This window comes from Malus sylvestris, chromosome 11 (assembly GCF_916048215.2).
Source record: "Malus sylvestris chromosome 11, drMalSylv7.2, whole genome shotgun sequence".
Taxonomy (NCBI): domain Eukaryota; kingdom Viridiplantae; phylum Streptophyta; class Magnoliopsida; order Rosales; family Rosaceae; genus Malus; species Malus sylvestris.
This window is the reverse complement of record NC_062270.1, coordinates 29,356,008-29,376,140: the sequence shown is the minus strand read 5'-3', so window position 1 is coordinate 29,376,140 and position 20,133 is coordinate 29,356,008. Positions and strand designations below refer to the sequence as shown.

Below are 20,133 nucleotides of genomic sequence, written 5' to 3'. Positions count from 1 at the left end.
TTTGTACTTACATTTTTATTTATATTATAAATAAAAATTATTTTTATTCATTAATTTTCTTTTTTTTTTTTGTCATTAGTATGAAATCTTTTTTTTTTTTAAATTTTCCTTTTATTGTATTTATTTATTTTTAATAAAAATTACACTTGCGCGACGGTGAACAGTCGTCGTGCAAAATTAAGTGCGTCTTATAACTTCGTCAAGCATTACCATGCGCCTCTTACGTTTTTCGTCGCGCAAACTTTTTGAGATGAACTAGTCACAAAGCGTACTTGTACCCTTTTATATCGTACGATGAAAACCTTCATCTGTATAACTTTAGCGTGACGAGTAGTAAAGCGTCGCGCAAATTTTTTTTGCGTGACGAGTTTGAAATTTTACGTCGCGCAATGTCTTTTTTCACGACCTTTGCGTGACAAAATACGCGTGACGATTTTCTGGTCGTTATAGTTTTTGTGCGACCTAATAATAATTTGGGTGACAAAATCTCCCTTATCGTGCAAACTGTTTAATTTCGTAGTGAAGGCCAATATCCGGCCTGAGATGACAGGAAAATGCCTTGGATGGCCTCAGCCATTTTTATGCCTTAGACGGAAATCATTGCAGCAGGCCTGGAATCAAGCATGCAAGACTTAAACTAGGTCCAGGGAGGTTAATAGTGGCCCAATTGGATTTGGCTTTGCCAAAACTGCAAGGAGTTGGCTTCCCGGAGCAACGCGTCAGGAATTGGAGACGTTAGTTTTTCGTTCTAGAAATCACAATCATAGAGAAAACCACATAGATGCCAAGAAATCAAACCAAAATGACAAGAGAAACCAATTATGATGTTTTCGAGGTTCACCTTCATCGGAATCGACGAGATTTTCACCTTCTTATGTGATGAAGCTCGTTGTTCGAAGGTTCCCATTCGAGTTTTGAGGATGTAGAGGTAAGGAATTTAGGGTGAGGGAGAAAATGTGGACAAGGGTGGTGGTGGTTTTGAGTTTGACGGGGGAATGACGGCGGTTGTAATCTGTGTTTTTCTGCGTTTGCAGAAAAGAAAGGGACAAAAATGTTGAGAGAGGAGAGTTTTAGGGTGCGTTTGTTGCACCGGACTAAATCGGATTGGACTAGTTTCAGACCGACTGGCTTAGACTAGACTAAATTGGATTAACTTAATGAAGTGTTTGGTGTAGTGTTGGACTACAAATAAAAAAGTACTATATAATTTTTATTAAATTAAATTTCTTTTTTATCAAAATTAATTTCTTCCTACAATCCTTCTCCCAGCAAACTCTGCTATTTCCTTTCTCGATTTCTTCGACAAGCTCCTCCACTTACCTTTTTATCTCCACAATCTCACTATCTCTCTCACTTATTTTAAAGTTATCTTAACTTTTAAAAACTAATTAATTTTCTCCTTCAATCTTATTAGCAACCAAATCGCGTGAAAAATGAACATATATCCCCAACATGTAACCAAATAATCAAATCGCATAAAATTGAACATATCTCCCCAACCTTCATCGTCAACCTCTCATTCTACTTCTTGTCAGCAACGCCCACCGAAGGTAGCATTGACAGGTCTTCCATTAACTCGTGATTTTGGCCTATGGCAACGCCGCTTCAGCTTTCCCAGGCTTAGGCCATGTAAGAGCAAGCACCGCCAACGAGCTGGCCATAGTGATGGCGTAACAGAAGAAGAATGCAGAGTTGATGTCCTAGTGTAGCAAGCGTCAGCCTCATATTCCATTTTAGTCCCGCTTAATATTAAGCGAAAGCTCCGAACTAAATAACGAGCTTTAACGAAGGGCATAGGGACTGTTAGTGGGAGCGAGTCCTGTTTATTCTAGTCCAGAAACATACCAAACATAGGATTATAGTCCTACTTAAGCTAGTTTAGCCAGTCCCTCCTGAGAAGGTGTAACAAACGCACTCTTAGAGGTTTTAGAGAGAAATGAGAGTGATAGAGAGTGAAAGGGATGGGTACACAAGGAAGACAAACCAAGGGAGTAAGTCCCCGTGGGTGGGTCCAACAAGAAAATAATGTTAAAATAATTCATATGGCAAATGAGATATTTTCACAAAGGGTAATGCTAGGGAGACCAAGATCTGTAAACCAAATGATATGGTTGTTGATAATTAGATTATTACTAACGTGCTTATTTTATATTGGTGACACATCATTTGGTTTGCAAATTTGGTCTCCATAGCATTATCCTTTCACAAATAGTGAAATTACCAATTGCCCTTGGTCTTCATCGTTCCGTAGAATTTCTTTGTAACTTCTAATTTCGTCCCACTTGCGTCCACGCGATCGTAGTGATGAGAACTACGAGAATGTGTGTGCCTTTGGATCAACCCAAAACAATAATTAATTAGGCATGAGGCGTAATTTATAAAATACTAACATACTAACGTAGACGGACCTACTTGCTCACTGGCTAACAAGTCCAACGAATAAGTCATCAATATCACAGTCTGTAGCCTGCAATACTGACAACCGCATGTTGCACAAATCCAATAACAGAAGGATTTAAATGTACTAATTAAATCAAAGAGCACGAAAATATTTTTCATGTGTTTGTAAGTTAATAAAAAATTATGATTACTGATATTCATAAATAGTGACAATTTGGCGTGCTCAAATTTTAATAGCCACAAATACACTATTTTTTAGCCATAAACTAATGTACCTTTTTGTTTAGAAGGCACATTTGAGATCGTTTTGTGTTCAATGACATTTAAAAACACAAATACATATACGTGCTCAATGAATTAAAAATAGCACAAATCAATTGTGTTCTTAGAACATTTTTTTTTTTTAGTGTCGAGTCAATCTAGAGTTTCAATGGGATACTCAAACCTATGCTAACTAAGAGTCTAAGGGATTGGTTGGCGGAGCTTGCTCTCATAAAGTCTTAAATGGTGGCTTTGAGTTAGACAAATTATATTGGACAATTCTTCCATCAACGAAATTTGTGCATTTTCTTGTTCACTTAATTGTAATTAACGTATTTTACCGTTTGCTATAATAAGAATAATTCATTTTCCTATGCATCTTTGTACATTATATCCGTAAAAAAATCAATTAAGTTGGAGATCTTTAGTCTCTTGTATTTTATATGTATTAAATAGACGTGTGGTTCATTAATTATAAAAATTATATGTCACTAAAATTGTACTATGAAGCAATCTACAAAATTTAGGGGTTAGGGTTTAATTATAGAGAGTTACTATTTTATCCCAATTTTATAGTTAGTTTTATTTGCTTTACACAAATCATCTGCTTGAATTGTTCTGAGCATTTGCGGTGATCTACATAAATTATAAAATTTATCCACGCTAAATGTGTAATTGAAGTTAATCAACACCACTATCTCTACCTCAAGGTCTTTTAATTAGTGTAATTGAAGTTAATCAACACCACTATCTCTACCTCAAGGTCTTTTAATTAGTCTAAGTTATATGTGACGACTTTGAAAAGTCACTAAATGTGTTTATTATTTTCATAACACAAACTCTCCCTACCTCAAACGTCAACGGCCTAATTCCAAATAAAAACTAAATTCCAAGGGGTGTGCTATCCACACACCCCAAATTACTTCTCACACACTCTTGTTAATTTTTATCCATTGATCTTCTTTAATTCATCCGATCTGACGGCCAAAAATTAAAATGGTGTGTGATAAGTAAAATGGGGTGTGTGGATATCACACCCCAATTCCAATGGCAGAATTTTTTAGAAAAGGGTTGAAACTAGACGTATCTATGAATTATTAAACAGTTTTAATTGAGAAGACCTACTTTTATTAATAAGAATCTTGATCACCAAGTTAAAAAAAAAAAACAATTAAAATAGATATATAATAGCATGAGACCCTGTCGACGTAAGATTCAGCATGGCATTGCATGTATGGTAACAAAAAATGGAAATGGGGGTTCAACGTTAGGGCCAATATTAAAGAAAAACTTTAGAGTCTGAAAAGCATGGAGGGACGACGGTGGAATTTAATAAGATGGCATGGAGAAAACCGAAAACCAATGTAGAAAAAAACTACATGTTTGACAGGGAATAAGATCAGGGAAAAGCAAGGGTATTTGGACCAAGTTCTGGTGGCCAAATTAGAAGGCCTAGTGTGGGTTGGAATTGGATCACCAGATTAATTATAAAAAGAGTTACAATTGTTTCAAAAGAAAGGTAACACATAATGAAGGATTAGAGTAGAAACTCATGGTTTTTTCTTATTGCAAGCAATGAGAAAAACTCCACTCGTACAGCATGTTTGATACTTCCGCTTCTTCGTTCATGAACCAACTGTGCGAGATTGAAGTTTTTGTACAAAAAATGGTATGAAAAAGTGTGAGTATTATTTTCATTCTTCGCGTATTATGCGTTTATACTAAAACACAAAGAATAAAAAATTAATAATCACTTAATATTTGGCTAAAAAAATCACTGAATACGCTCCACACTAAAATTAATTATGTCATTCTCAATTTCAACTTTCCGACCACCCGTTAAATTCTTAGCTAAGGTTGCGACATTATTTTCAAGGCAGCTAATGTACACTTAATTTGATACATGCAAGAGGGCTTAACTATAATTTCTACCAAAACCTGAACATATATACATTTTGTTGTACGTCAAAGTTTTTGTCCTTGACCAACTAATTAGTCAAACATCAAAACTATATATAACTCTGGCTGCACGCCTACTAGAAATTGTCAAAGGCTCAGTCCTCGTTACGACATTATATTTTAAGAGCGCTAGCAAGATTCCCACATGATTTGGAAAACGGTTCTGTCTATGTTTACTAGCTATAATCCTCAAGTATGACCAGCAAGGTATTACTTTCGATATCACTTTGCTTCATAAAACTCAAAAGTCATTACTTTGCTCTTTGAAATTTGATTTTGATCCCAATTTACCCCCTGAAACTTAAAAGTCATCACTTTACTCTCTGAAACTCAATTTCGATCATATTTTGCTCCCTGAAACTCAAAAGTCGTCACTCTACTTCTTGCAACTCATTAGTTACTTCATTTTGGCTTATTTCTACGTAGTCCGTTAAATAATCGCTAAGTTCATTTATCTGGCATAATTAGGGCCCATTTATGGTTGACATGATACAAGTATAAAGCTAACATATCTAATAACATTGTATGACATTCAATCATTCTTCCTCCATCTCCATTCACCTTCATATTATTTCCATTGGTTTTGTCATTTCTTATGTTCTTATGTTCTTAATGGAGGTGGCTAGTGAAGAGAAGATGGCTTGTTTAGTTCCTTTTACTATTTATATTTTAGGGGGAAATTTGGCATATAACCAATTATAAATTTTGAATGGATGAACTTATTCTAAAAAATAGAAACAAGGTAATTTTAAGTGAATTTTAAGTTTTAAGGAGTAAAATGACGAGTTTTGAGTTTCAAGGAGCAAAATTGGATCAAATCAAGTTCCAAATAGTAAAATGGTGACTTTTGAGTTTCTGGGGGTAAAGTGGGATCAAAATTGAGTTTCAAGGACTAAACTATCGACTTTTGAGCTTTAAGAAGCAAAATGAGATTGAAATCAAGTTCAGGGAGCATAACTAAAAATATGCCTTTTAAGTTTAACAGAAGTATCAGACACTCAGAAATATGAAGGGAAATATTAGCAAAATATTGTTGACTTGTATAGTTTCCTATAATTTAGAGTTTCCTAGTTTAAGATGGATCCCATGTAATCTGAGCATATCCTTTTGTAATCTTTTGTAATTATTATTCCTATTTGGTTAGAATGGGTTGTATATCAATACCTCTTTCTAAAAAGAATAAACATATAGAAAGCATTCTTTCTTTTTGGCACCATAGCCTACTTGAAAACCAGAGAAAACGAAAAACCGAACCATATCAGGGTTGGTCGTGTTGTGACTTAAAAAGGTCATTGCTGCCTCTTATTTTATCTCGTGATCAACAGCAGCTTTATTGCTGCCTCTTATTTTATCTCGTGACCAACAACAGCTTTATTGCTGCCCGTGGTTTGTCAAACCGTTTTTTGTCTCACTGATTATCCCTTATGCCACTGTTGCCCAATTTCTTGCCAACAGCAGGACCCATGGCTGAACAAGATGGGGCTGAACAAGATGGGGCTGAACAAGATGTGAAGGCTGCTGCTCTAATTATGGTGCAATCAGATAACACAAGTTTTAATATGGTAAGGTATTGGATGAGAAGAATTACGATTTGTGGGCTCCTCTCATTTAAATTCATATTGCTAGAAGGAAGAAGATGGGATATCTTCGTGGATCAATCAAGGCATCCAACGAGGATGATCTTAAATATGATGATTGGTTCTCCGAAGATCAAAAAATTAAGAATTGGTTGTTATCGTCGATGAAGCCAGAAATTTTGAAGCAGTACGTTCGATTGTCTACTTCAAAAGAAATTTGGGATTCTCTTAAAACAGTTTATTTCGATGAGAATGACGAGACTAGAATTACACCTTGAATTAGAAAGCATAGTGTCTTCGTCAGAATGGACGATCATTGGCTACCTATCTTGGGGAGTTAACTAAGATTTTCCTGTAGTTGGGTCACTTTGATAAAGTGAACGTCGAGTGTGAAAAGGATATTAGAACATTTCAAAAGACAACTGAGAGAAAAAGGGCCTATTTGTTTCTTGGTGTTCTAGACGATGGGTTTGATCAAGTGCGTGGAGAGGTGTGGTGCATCTATGACAGCCAAGACTCGTGGGTTGTCTATGACTAAGAGAAAAAAAGGCTATAAAGACGGGAATGAGACAAGCAGGGGCTTGCATCTATGACAGCCAAGACTCGTGGGTCGTCTTCTGGGTCAGAAAATCGAATAAGATAAACCTAAACCAGCTAGACAAGTTGGGGCTACCCTCCAGGTAAATGCCCACATTGTGGTATGACAGGCCACTCCAAAAGTCAATGTTTTGACTTGATTAGATATCCTGAGAATTGGGATAAAACTCGTGATCCATACTGCAATAAATCTCGTGCTTCTATTGCTAAAACTAAGAGTGATGCAGATCGTATAGTGGATTATGCATCAGTTATGATTGCTACGACAGGTAATGATGGTAAGGCATTCAAGATTTCTACTCCTGTTTTGAATAATAAATGGATAATTGATTTCGGTGCTATGGAACATATGACTTGTGTTTCTAGACAAGTTTCATCATTAGAAACCTCCACCCAAACCATGGTTAGTGTTGGTAAAGGAAATGCCGCTCCGGTAGTCGAGGAAGACACTATTTCCCTTTCTGTACCATGAAACTTGATCCCGTTCTTGTGGTCCATCCTTAAATTATAATTTGTTATCCGTTGCCAAATAACCTTTAACTTACACTGTTTGGTTTTTTTTAGCCCTATTTTTGTGTTTTCAAGGACATCCGGATGCGAAAGACGATTGGTTATGGTATTAGACAAGGGAAGCTATATTACTTGAAGTTGACGTCTAAACAAGAAGAAGTTTATATTACTTACAGTTTAGAAAGGAAAGAATACTAATTAAGTCTAAATTTTAGTAACATAAATGGTATAGCAAAAAAACTCGATAATGGAGAGAAAATAAAAGATTGGAGAGAGACTAAAGAGCGAGAAGGAGCTAGAGGCCCAGAAGCAAAGGGACGAAAGGGTAGAGAGCCGAAAGCAGAGAGCGAGTGGCACAGTGCGAAACAAGAGTCAGCATATAGTTTATTTTTTGTTGTTAAGACTTTACTGAAATTACTTAAACATCTTTAAATAACAGGTGCTAACAGGTCTAGGGGGTTGACCCAAAATGACCCGTTATTTAACGGGTTGTTAACAGATTCACTCGTTAGTGACCCAACCCGTTAAGCATCCACCCAAATACTAATATTAACGGGTTTGGTTAAGAAAGTGGAACTTCGCTTTGAATTTACACTTTACAACATACGTACGTGCTTCAACTTCAATAGGACACAATTAATCAACTTTGGTTAGTGTTTAATCATATGGAATGACTAATTGAATTTCAATTATTTTAACACTAATCTTTTAACCTATTGTATTTCTAATATAAGTGAAAGAAAAAAGAAATAGAATCTACATTAATCAAGTTAAAGTTGACTAAGATTTCACACAAGGACAAAACAATACGAAGCAAAACACCCTTGATTCTGAATGCTTTTATAAGAAAGTAAATTGGGTTTTTATGGGCCGTGGCAGTGTGCCCCTTGTGTTCAAAGTTTGAATTCTCGTTTCTATAATTTAGATTAAATTTTAGAATATAACTTCAAAAACAAAATGTTAGGAATGTTATTACTTTGAGGAGCTATTTCCTGCAATGAACTTGGTTAAAACCATGTGATGGAATACAATCCCATCCATTTGTTTCACCACCGTGTCTACAGAAACGGCCTGACGACATGTCACCCACTTCATTTTTATGAGAAAGATCTCATATTCGAAGCCCAAACCGTTTTTTAGCGTACGAAGTAATTTTTCTTCAACAGTCCGGGACTACTGACTAGTTAAGAAAATAAATGATAAAGATTGGTTCTTATAAAATAAACTGTTAGACCCTAGAAATCAAACAACGAAGAATGTTTAAAAAGTCAAAATACTTGGTAGACTAGATTACCGCAGACAAACCCTAAACCAGCGGAGCTAGTCTCAGTTTGGACAAAATTGGAGATTTTGGTCTATTAACTAAAACTCTCTAAGATTTGGCATCTGGATTTTGAAAGATGCAGAGCACTCGTTCTTGAGGCTAATGAAATGTGGAGCATGGTTCGTCTTCTGCAGTTGGAACTTGGAAATAATTAACTGATACTAGCATTAAAAATAGAGATACAATCGTGACAAACTCATAACTGTTCTTACAACAAAAGAAAAACTGGAACGGTGCCCTTTCTACAAAGTTGACATCAACATAGCACGGATTTTAGCTCTAAGTTCATCGGAAATCTCCGTTGGTTGCGAAGTCTGCGATGAAGCTCTTCCGTTTTGATGTGATTCCAAAATATCAATGGAAGCTTCCCTACTAGCATGAGCACCCTCACTAGCTCTTGATTGATCTGACTTTGTGTAGATCTCGCCTTCTTCTAACTCTGCTCCTTTTTCAGACACAGGTTTCCTGTGCTTTACAGATCTGCTGCGGTGGTGATGTTCATCTTCAGAGGAGTTGCTGTGCTTGTGCCGGCGCCTATAAAGCTGGTGCTCATCCTCAGAAGAGTCACTATGCCTATCACTACGTCGAGAATTCCGATGCTCATCATCAGAGCGATCGTGATTGCGCCTTTTTTGAGGCTGATGTTCATCATCAGAGCTATTTCTCTTATGCCTACGCCGTGAGTGCCGATGCTTCTCGTCATCAGAACTGTCATGCTTATGACGTCTTTTATGCTTATGCCTGTCCCTACTGTGTTCTGAAGAATGATGAGACCGATGCTTCTTCCTAGAGTTCTTGTGACCCTTTTTATCTTCTTCCTCTTTCTCTTGTTGCAAATCATTGTCAAGTTCTTCTCCTTCATACCTTTTAGAACGGTAGCTCCTCTTTGAACGCCGCTCATTACATTCATCAGCAAAAAATTTCTTCTGTAACTCCTCAACCTTATCCGAAATATCAGCTTCTAATGGAACTGAACTGCCTTCTCTTTCTTTGACTGAAAGATTTACATTACCTGATGAGGAAAGCCCTGATTCTGGTGGTTCAACCGATAAGCCACGCAATGATTCATTTTTCAATGGTGCAGATCCACTTTTTATCATAGCTGCAAACATCTTTGCTCGTTTCAATCTCTCCGCCTTCAACTTCTGCTCTCTGGTCAAGGATGCTTCTGAGGAGTCTGCCTCATTTGCAGCTGCAAGAGCAGCCGTCTCAGCAATGGCCTTGGCAACAGGGACGGGAACGTGAGACTCCCCAGAATAATTTGCCTTTTGAACGGAAGTGCGAAGTTGAGATGTATGTAGACTCCCGGAGCTCAAATTTTGCCCACCCTCACTGGTAGGAGGTTGACCTATACCACTTGATGACTTTGGGAACATCTCTAAACCTGGATTCTTATTGCCTCTTGTGGCTGCCTGGAGAATAGCTGCAACCGCATCCAGGCTGACTCCAGACTGACCCTCGTTAGCTTTGGGAGGTGGACCATTTCCCTCCTTTGAGTTGCCGATTACCATCTTAAACTTCTCTTTCCTGTCATAATCAAATGGCAAATCATGACCAGCAGATTCTGAAGAGACATTATCACCTTCCGCAGCAGCTTTACTGTCCACTACATGCCCCACGGACTCATGCTTCTCAGGAACCAAGCCCTTGCCAGATACCTTGGACTGCAGAGAAAGGGCCAGGCATAAATATCAGTAATGTGAAACATTGGACCATCATAAGGCAATTTAAAAACAGGCAGAAAAAGGCACCCAAAACTCTTATATTCTTAACAAAGATACTCAATCAAATAGCACAAAATCTTTAAAGACATTACTAGGTTCTGCAGATACGCACCTCCTGGGCTTTTTGAAGAACTTTTAAATAGTAAGGATGATACTGGTTAGATGGCTGAAGGAACAGAAACCTTCCCTGTTTACAGTTCTGCTCAATCAAAATAGCTTCAAATTCTCTACCATTTTTTAGTATAAACTCAACTATTTTATCAACCACTCTCTTTTGATCAGCCGGTGGCTCCAAAATGGGTAGTTCAACCTTGGATGTGCTAGGCATAGCAGGAGCTTGTGAGTCATTGGCAGCAGTAGATAGTGATCCTGTGGCACCATCTTCTTTCTTCATACCACTAATAGCTCCACCTTTAACTGTGGTAATGCTGCGATTATGTTTTATGACATTAACTTTCTCTTTCTTGGGAATACATGGACTCGTAGAAACAATATCAGTTTTCCCAGCTACATTTCCAGAAGATTCTAGGTGTTCTGATACACAAGGAACGGATGCACTGGCAGAATTAATAGCTTCATCAGACTTGAGTTTTCTCAATTCAGGTGCATCCTCAATTATACCATCGTCATCCTCTCCAGAACCATATACAGAACCAAGCAAAGATAACGCACCACCTGTCTGATCAAGTCCACTGTCAGCTCTCTTCTCTTCATGTAGAGGCTTTCCATCAGAGTCACACTCCAATAGTTCTTGGTGATTGACGAGAAACCTAAAGTACGCATGAAGGTAATGGTCAGGCATCAAGAATCCGAACGTAGGATTGTCTCCCTGTTTCACCCTCAAAATAATTTCTGACTGCCCACCATGCTTGGCAACGAATAAAGCAGTTCTTGCAATGATCTGATGTACCTTTTCCGTTGGAGGCTGAGGGGAAAAACAGAAGGAAAGAAAAAAATCAACACACTGAGATATTCCACAAATGCAGATATCACATCCAGAGAAAAAGAAGTAAGTAGCATAATAATAAACCCAAGATAAACCCTCAGAACCTCATATATACCAGATAACCATAAGGATCAAGAAACATAACTCGAACAAGATATATTTCTTCCAGTTGGTCAGAAGCAGTAAAGATTCAATAAATTTCTACAATCCTAATCCCACCTGCACAGCCCCTTGTGTCACAAGAACTGCATGCCTTCTCCGAGTATCTGAAACTTAGACATGGTAAGCCTTAGAAGAACACATGCACCCTAGCAATTATCATCTGGCCACATTTGTTAACTATCAAACAAACAATAATATCCAGGTCATGTGAAATTGTACACTGACAAATAAGAAACACGAGAGGTATACTTACAAGGTTTTGACTTAAGATATCTGGCACTGGAAAGGCTGGGTGGAAAACAGGCTCGGGATCATTATTCTTCTGCAAAGTGAATTCATCTAGGTTTCCATATGAGAATCCAACAGAATGATAGCTACCAGCCTCTGCCTGCTCTGGTTCTTTACCTATATCAAGACATAAAGATTTAATGATCAAAATCAATCTTACACACATCAAGTTTACCCAAAGCTGTCATTAATATACCAAGCAGGGAAAATATAAATAAAAGAGAGACTACAGTTAGAAAGGAATATTCTTACTTGTGTCTCTGATAAATGCAACTGTTGCAAACTATGTCCCATCCTACAAACTGAAAAAATAATGCAAAAAACAAAACATTGATAGAAGGAAGAGACCAAACACGTCTCTCAATCATAGTCTTGAACTGTTGCTCCCTCCTTTCCCCCTCCCCCCCAACCCAAGCAAACAAGGAACGAAAAGAACACCCTCAGGATCTGACCCAATTCCAACTTCCATAAAAAACAAGAGTTCCATCGTATCGAGGCCTTAAGGTCCAAGTGGATCATATTCCCAATTCTGGGGGGTTTATGCATTCCACAGTTTTCTATTAAAGAACCAACCCTCTCCATTTTCAGTACAAATGAAGAGGTTCTCTTTGTTCTACACGAACAGATCATTTCAACAAATATCATGAATCAAACAAACATCCAGTGCAGTACTCTAATGGCTACACAACCGACCACAAACTAACCTCCAAACCCTTGAATGATAGCCAACCCAAAAGACACCACTATCTAAATCTACATTTCCTTTAATCCTAAGTTTTGAAAATTTCATAACTCCATTTTACTCTGCACTCATTTTCAAACACTGATACTTCTTCCTAAAACAAAGTCCACACTTATTCAATCACCATTCATTGTTCCACCGTTTAGTAATTGTTTGCAAAATAATGAAATGTTTAACACTCATAACCTACACCACTTAACAACCCTTTCTTTGCTCTTCTTAGGCAGATCAATCTGCATGTATTCATGTCCCAAACAAATAGTTTGTAGGTATTCCTGAATTTGAGTTAAAACCAGATTACCAGGACACACATAAAAGCCTACTCCATTCAATCTTTTAATAAAACCCTTGTGAAGCACAAATCAGGGCGACAATATGGAACCTTAATCTACTAAAGCCTACAACACGCAACAATTTCACTTCAGCTAATTTGACATCCCTTTGAAACGAAAGGTCATTAACCATTAAATTTTAATTCCTTTTCTTTCATTTTCCCATAAATCAAATAACAAATATATATATATATATATATATAGTAACAAATCCAGAATACCAAATCTATCAGAAATCATACTATATTCAATACAAAGTTTAATAAATTTTAACTGAGGGATTAACAATTTACCTTGTTCTTGTTCATGTTCTTCGGACGGCGACGGCAAATCGAGGTAGCGCTCCTGATCGAGCTCCGACTCGAGCGCGGCATCGTGGTAAGGCGGCGGCGAAGAGGATGAGCGCGTGAGATGTCGCCGGCGCGTGCGAGGGGGCATAGGGTTGGGGAGGAGGTGGCGAACATCGTAGCGGTCGATGAAGAGCGAGTTCCACTCGACGAGGGCGTCGGGTGAATTGACGAACGAGGCGTTGTTGTCGTCGTCGAAGAGAAGCGCGTGGCGGCCCACCACCTCCATGTCCATCTCGCTACGACCGTCCAATTTGAACGGAATTGTTACTAACACAGAGAGAGGGGAGATACCCTAATTGTGATTTATTTTTCAAGGGCTGCGATTCGACAAAGAGAAAGCATAGAATGTCAACAACCCGACCGGACTCGAATTGGGCTGCGGTTCGATTTTATCGGGTATGAACCCAACCAACCCGACCGGACTCGAATTGGGTTCAACATTGTTCAATTTTTAATTGGGTGAGTTTTAACGAAAATGGCTTCACAGTTCACACAGAGGGCGTTTGTTTGCCCTCACTAAGTGGGATTAGACTGGACTGGACTGGACTAGCTGTTAGTCCAATACCGTGTTTGTTCCATGCTGGGACTAACATTAATGAGACTAAAGGGGATTAGTATGGACAAAACCCTTCACTAAGAGGTCTTAGTGAGACCCCCCAATAACCATGGGACTAGTTAAGACTATCCTCTCTCATCCTCGTCATGCTCAACGACCACTCCCGATAGACTCCTCGTTATCTCCGGTCACCTAGATCATAATAAAATATTAAGAATTTATATATTAAATAATATAATATTAGAATTTGTTATTATCCAGCTTCTTAGTCCAACACTGCACCAAACGCTTCACTAAGTTAGTCCAGCTTAGTCTAGTCTAAGCCAGTCCAGCTTAGTCCTTGAAGCTAGTCCAGTGCAACAAACGTCCCCACAATGCATTAAAAATTACTTAACGAAACTTTATGATTGAGGACAAAAATAAGAGAGTAGCGTTATAATTAAGTTAAAATTTGATGGTACGTAGTGACAATTATTTCTTTATAAAATTTTAGCTATGAAAAAATGGTTGCTCGTTTTATGAAGAAACAGTTGTCGTTGCTACCAAACTTCAACTTAAACTTAATTACGATAGTATTACCACCTCTTATCTTTACGATTAAAGAATTTTACTAGTTGTTTAGCTTATAAAAATTGTGAAGTCTTTTCGTTAGATTTCTAGATAAAGAAAACTAGACTACCATATCTGTCCTCGATCTCGTGCTTTTACAAGTTTGATCAAACTTTCACCTAATAAAATGGCTTCAACCCTTGTTTTCTTTTAACTAGATTTGGAAAATGATTTCAACAAACATTTTTTGCTCTCTATGCGACTCCATAAATTTAATTGTCGATTGTAGATATCTGTGGTTAGTGCTCATACATGACTTCCCCGTCTCTATTAGATTGGAGTAAATTGATGATGTTTCCCGACTTAGCTGCCAAATAGAGCAGACAAAGCAATTAAGATAATACGTGGAGAAAATGAATTTGTATATGATTTTATGTCCAAGAAACAAAAGACCTAGAGGGCAAACAAATGTTTAGCCCACTAGAGCTTCGTATGTGGTCTGCTCATGACATCAAAAGGTAAATCTGTCATATTGAATTAATAATTCATTGTCTTTCTTCTACTCGATGTGCTTAATTTATATTCCCACACGACCCACCCAACCAATTCCTAAGCAGGTGGATTGGGCAGGTTCCACAGGTTGGGATTAACAATCCAAAATTTATGTTATATTAAGGTTAAGTGATGTGACTCTAGTATTGAAGAGTCACTACTTGTTTCTTAAATTTTATTATACTTACAAAGTATAAATAAACAAGTGTGTTTATGTATAATTCTATCTAACATATACGTATGTTTAAGAATGATTGACATTTTGGTTGGTTGGTTTAATTGTACTAATGATACTTCAATCGAATCCAATTCAACTCACCTATTAGACAATTGGTCGCGTTTTTACCTGCAACTACTTCTTCTAAGTTTACAATTCAATGCAACCCAACCAAATGTTTTCATGGGTACAAAGAAAACGAATGTGGTTCATGCTGAATAATGTAATATATGTTGACACACAAAAAATGCAATATATGTGTGTGTGGCAACATAGCAACTGCGTTCATGCTGAATAATGTAATATATGTTTGACACAATAAAAATGCAATATAAATGCTCAATGTGTGCGTGATTTGTATGGTTCTGGGATTTAGTTTCTACATCGGGCAGCTTAATTCGTTGAGAAATTGAAGAAACATGTTTTCCCTACATTAAAAGCCTGCTGCATGCGCATAGCCAACTATGTAGCACAACTATATGGGATTAAATAATGTTATATTTTGTGACTTAGAAGGTGATTAATCAAGATTTTAGGTCTCTAGAAGGAGATGGATCTTGACCTTCAAATCGTTGGACCCAATAAAAGTGGTGCAATGTGCAAAACGATTTGACTTGAATATTCCTTGTATGGAGAACTGAGTCATATAAATTATTCCCTTTCAAATATGGCATTTCACACGCACACACGCAGATAGATGAATATTTTATGCTATGTTGCTGTACAATACAAGTAATCATGTTGGTCAAAAGCTAACGCAAGTAACCATAACCATCAGAAAGTCTAGTCGTAAGTGAAATTTGTGGGTTAATTAACATGGTTTGAAATTTGCAAGATTATGGAAAAGGATCCTTGCCGGATCCTTTTTCTGGGGATTCCGAAGATCCTATGATCGTGGTCATTCATCGTACATTATGCGGTCAGTTTTCGTTAGATATTATTTATATTTAATTTTAAATTTTAAATTTCAAATGATTTATGACCGTACAATGTACGGCCACGATTACGGGATCTTTAGGAAAATGATCCGGCGAGGATCCTTTTCCCAAGATTATAACTGCTCACAAAATATTATAATTTATTCTCTTTTCTTATGAGTATGAGTATGGTATTACCTAATATTAATTTTATATCAACTTGCGTGACACGAACATGATACTAATATTAATAGATAACATGAACACAACACAACTCGATTCTGCCCCAAGTTAATATATATACACTCATACGTATAGGGATGGATCCATATAGGGACCCAGGTGGTCCTGAGACCCTTCAGATGCCGGGAGAAGCACTTGTGATCGAACATTGGGGGCCCTCCGATAGGTTGGGTGGTGGTGATAGAGGTCCTTATCTCCATGGATGTGCAGGTAGCAGGTTATAAACGAAGAAGAAGAGGTTTTAATTCTAGGGTGCGTTTATTGCATTGGACTATCTCGGACAGTACTAGTTTCAAGGACTAAGTTGAACTAGCTTAGAATCAAGGAACAAAATATCGATAATATCGGCGAAATATCGCTGATATTATCGTTTTTTTTAGACAAAGATATTTTCACACTTATCCCTTAATTATCGTTCATATATCGCGATATTATCGATATTATCGATAATATCAAGATATAGGCGATAATATCACGATATAAGCAATAATATCGCGATATGGGGTTCTGCTTTATTGTTTGGGCTTCTGGTCCTTTTTATAAGCCCTCCACCAGCTTCTTCTTTATCACTTGGGCGATGTGGGACAACAGCAACATGGATTCAAGTGGATATACTGTACCAAAAGAAGATTGCCTGCAAGCAATGTTGGACAAATTCAATACTTTACTCACATGATGTAACCCAGTCACTGATACTCATATTTTCTGGAACAAGCATGCAGCCTTCTTCATTTAACTATTTTGTAAATTGACATCATAACCATATCGAAGTTTGCCAAAATTGTATCCTTTTTTTCAGGGCACCGGTTGCACCTTAAAACTTTCATGGGGCAGAGCCAATTAAATCAGTTCATAATCTAACCCTAAACCTTTTTTTTTTGTGGGCACTGTAGCCAATATCTCATGCAAGGTCATGCTCTGATACTCTACTTTCAATAGTCGTTAGGCTAATCCGCATTACCATACGCAAATTACAACACCCATTTCATCAAATCGATCTGACAACACCCTCTTGGGATTAACATCATGTCCATATCTCACCTGAAGTAAATTTGCTAGCCCTCTGCAAATGTCAAAGGAGCCTATTGCAATTTAACTAGGAATAAAAACAAAGGAACTTTACCATGAGGCTATTCATTTCCCCTTTTCCTACGGTATATTAATTGCAGAACCTTTTGATCACAAGTGTCAACATTCTCAAATTAAGTAAGTGGACAGTTAAAAGTTCAAATTACCGTGATCTGCGATCGACAAATAGTCAGACACTACGCAGCTACTCTTCCTACTATTAATTGTATAAACTTTTGAATGACTTACGAAATCATCTATTCATACTTTACCAGCTTAGATTTGAATCACATTCTCCGAAATTCGAAGCTACGAGCCTAAGTTGCAATTTAGTTTTTCAATTACCCACCAAAGAATTTAAGGCTATTTTGATTTATACATTTTAGGTTGGGGAATGAGTTTAACGATGAGTACTAATTTTCTCATATTGCACCATTAGAAAAATATCATATTGATATACGTCTTTTGGTTATTTGCTAATTTGACTGTTCGCCAGAATAATGATATGATAGGTATTCGATTTATTTGTGGGCTAACGAGGGAAACCAAACTAGCACATATGAACATAACTCGTCATCGTAGAGCTTCGGCTTCTATTCAAATTAGTAACATGAAAGGAAAACCAATCATACAATTTAGTCTAAATGGTGGAAGTGACGTTTCTACGTCAGTCTTATATTTACTACATCCTCAATTTAATTAAAAACCTATAATTACCTAAGTAGAACCGTTCATCTCATTGTGGCGTCTTCGATTACCAAAACATAATCATGTACTATGTCTATATGATTTTGTATTAACACGTTGGATAAAAATATCACTCAAAATTTTGATATGGCTTTCAAAATTGACCAAATAGTTTTCTTTTTTCTCGAAACTAGATGATGTAAAATGTGATTAACCAAATTATTATTATTTAAAAAAAATAAAGAAAAATTAGTATCCGATCCCTAGTTTCTAATGTTCATTGACTAAGGTACAATGTATAAAGTGTAAAATATTGTAGTAAATCATTATATATAAATGATTATGGTGTGTTTAATCTTTTTTTCATTAATTACTACAGATTTTCTACACTCACAGTGTTTGCCAGCTCATTGTATAATCAACTTGATAATGTTAAATCCATCATGCAATGCATTTCCTTCCAATTTTTTATAATAAACTAATAGATAATTGACTAAATAAACATCCTGCAAAGTTTCAATAAAAATTTCCAAGTTTTTCTTACAATTTCCGTGGTTTCCATGTAATTTTTATCGATATCGATATTATCCCGATATTTCCATCGATATTTCTGTGTTTTCGGACTACCGATATTTCCGATATTACCGATATTTTCTTCCATGCTTAGAATAGATTAAGCTGTACTAACTTAGTTAAACGTTTAGTACAATGTCTGGACTAATAAGCAAGATAATGTAAATTAATGAAAATTGGACTGTATTTGAACAGTTACAACAAAGGAATTCCATTCAATAACATCATAAACTAACTAACCCACAATCAAACCAAAATTGCAAAATAGATAGAGGGGGAAATTGCAAATTAACTCCATAATCCACTCCATGTTCCAAATTTTAATCCAAAGTTCCAAATTTCAATTCAAACATGAATGAAAATTAATCCAAATTAGTAAAATTTAATCAAACCCTAGTAACACAAACTTGATTAACAAGCTGGTGGAGCTGAATGAGGGATCACTAAAGGACCTAGCGTGGAGCTAAACTTGTGGGATAGAGCATTACTGCCCTTTTTGGAGCTGGAAATTCCTCTATCAAAATTTTGAGATCCAATCATAAACTCGGTCGAAGAAGCTCGAGCTATCAGCAATAAAGGTTCTTCTTTAAGAGGAAGCAGTGTTAAAGCTCTAGTTTTTGCAAATTCGAAAGCTTTGGAGGAGGAGGTCGTTGCTAAATTGGTTGATGCGAGCTGAGGAAGAAGAAAAGCTTGGTGCTTCAATGGCAGTAGGTTGGGAGGCTCTTTATAGCCTTTTGCTTGGTGAAGCGAAGCAGACACCGCGAAAATGAAGGCAAAGTGAAGATGAAGCAGACGAAGCGCAACAAGTTTTGGTGAAGCGATGGTCTTAGCAGTCCTTTGCTTTACGAGGGGTCTCGTCATCTAGAGAGGGAATTAGTCGAGGTGAGTCCTTGTAATCCTATTAAAGATACTCCGTACGAGTAGTAAACATGAGATTGTACTAACCTTTAGTCCAGTTCGGTCTAAAGAAGACTAATGAAGGAAAACAAATGCACCCTTATTTCTTTTTAAATGATATGACTAAAAGGACGTCATTTCAAGTCAAGTCATTTAAAAAAATAAAAAATAAAAAATAAACTTCTCTTTATCGTATACGTACAAGCCCAAGAACCCCTTTTGCCTTTCGTGATGTTTAACTCCCAAGTTAATTTTACAAACCCAAAGGAGCATTGTTGCTTTTGGCACATGTGAGCTTGTTTTTTATTTATTCATAAGAACCAAATTTGATAGAAAATAGAGATGTGAACCAAATCCAAAAGAAACTGATTATGTTTAGAAAGATGATCAATGTTGGAACTTTTGGAACTTCAAGATTGAGACTACCCTATATTGGAATTCTTGATCCACCAACACTACAAAACAAAGTGTCATTAGTGAGGGTCACATATTGTTGAAAAAGGCCCCGTCGCAAATACTTATTTCCAACAGGAAAAAGCCCTCGCTGGGCGTCGAAAATTGTCCCATTGGAAATACCTTTTTTCCAACTAGCCATTGGAATTAATTCATTTTCGACGCACAGGACTTGTCGTTAGTAGTTAGTTTTTTTATTGGAAATGTATTTTCAAAATGCCAAACTTATTTTATTTTCGACATGGAAAT

The 20,133-nt window shown here is 36.9% G+C and overlaps 1 protein-coding gene across 1 annotated transcript; it reads right to left on the bottom strand.

The window, feature by feature from the left end:
• Positions 1-8,776: 8,776 nt before the first annotated feature.
• LOC126589873 (uncharacterized) lies at positions 8,777-13,460 on the bottom strand. The gene is made up of 4 exons (XM_050255311.1): positions 13,116-13,460; positions 11,714-11,865; positions 10,465-11,277; positions 8,777-10,292 (listed from the first exon to the last, which is right to left on the bottom strand). The coding sequence occupies exons 1-4, from the start codon at positions 13,402-13,404 to the stop codon at positions 8,871-8,873; spliced, it is 2,676 nt and encodes an 891-aa protein (XP_050111268.1). The 5' UTR covers positions 13,405-13,460; the 3' UTR covers positions 8,777-8,870.
• Positions 13,461-20,133: the final 6,673 nt, after the last annotated feature.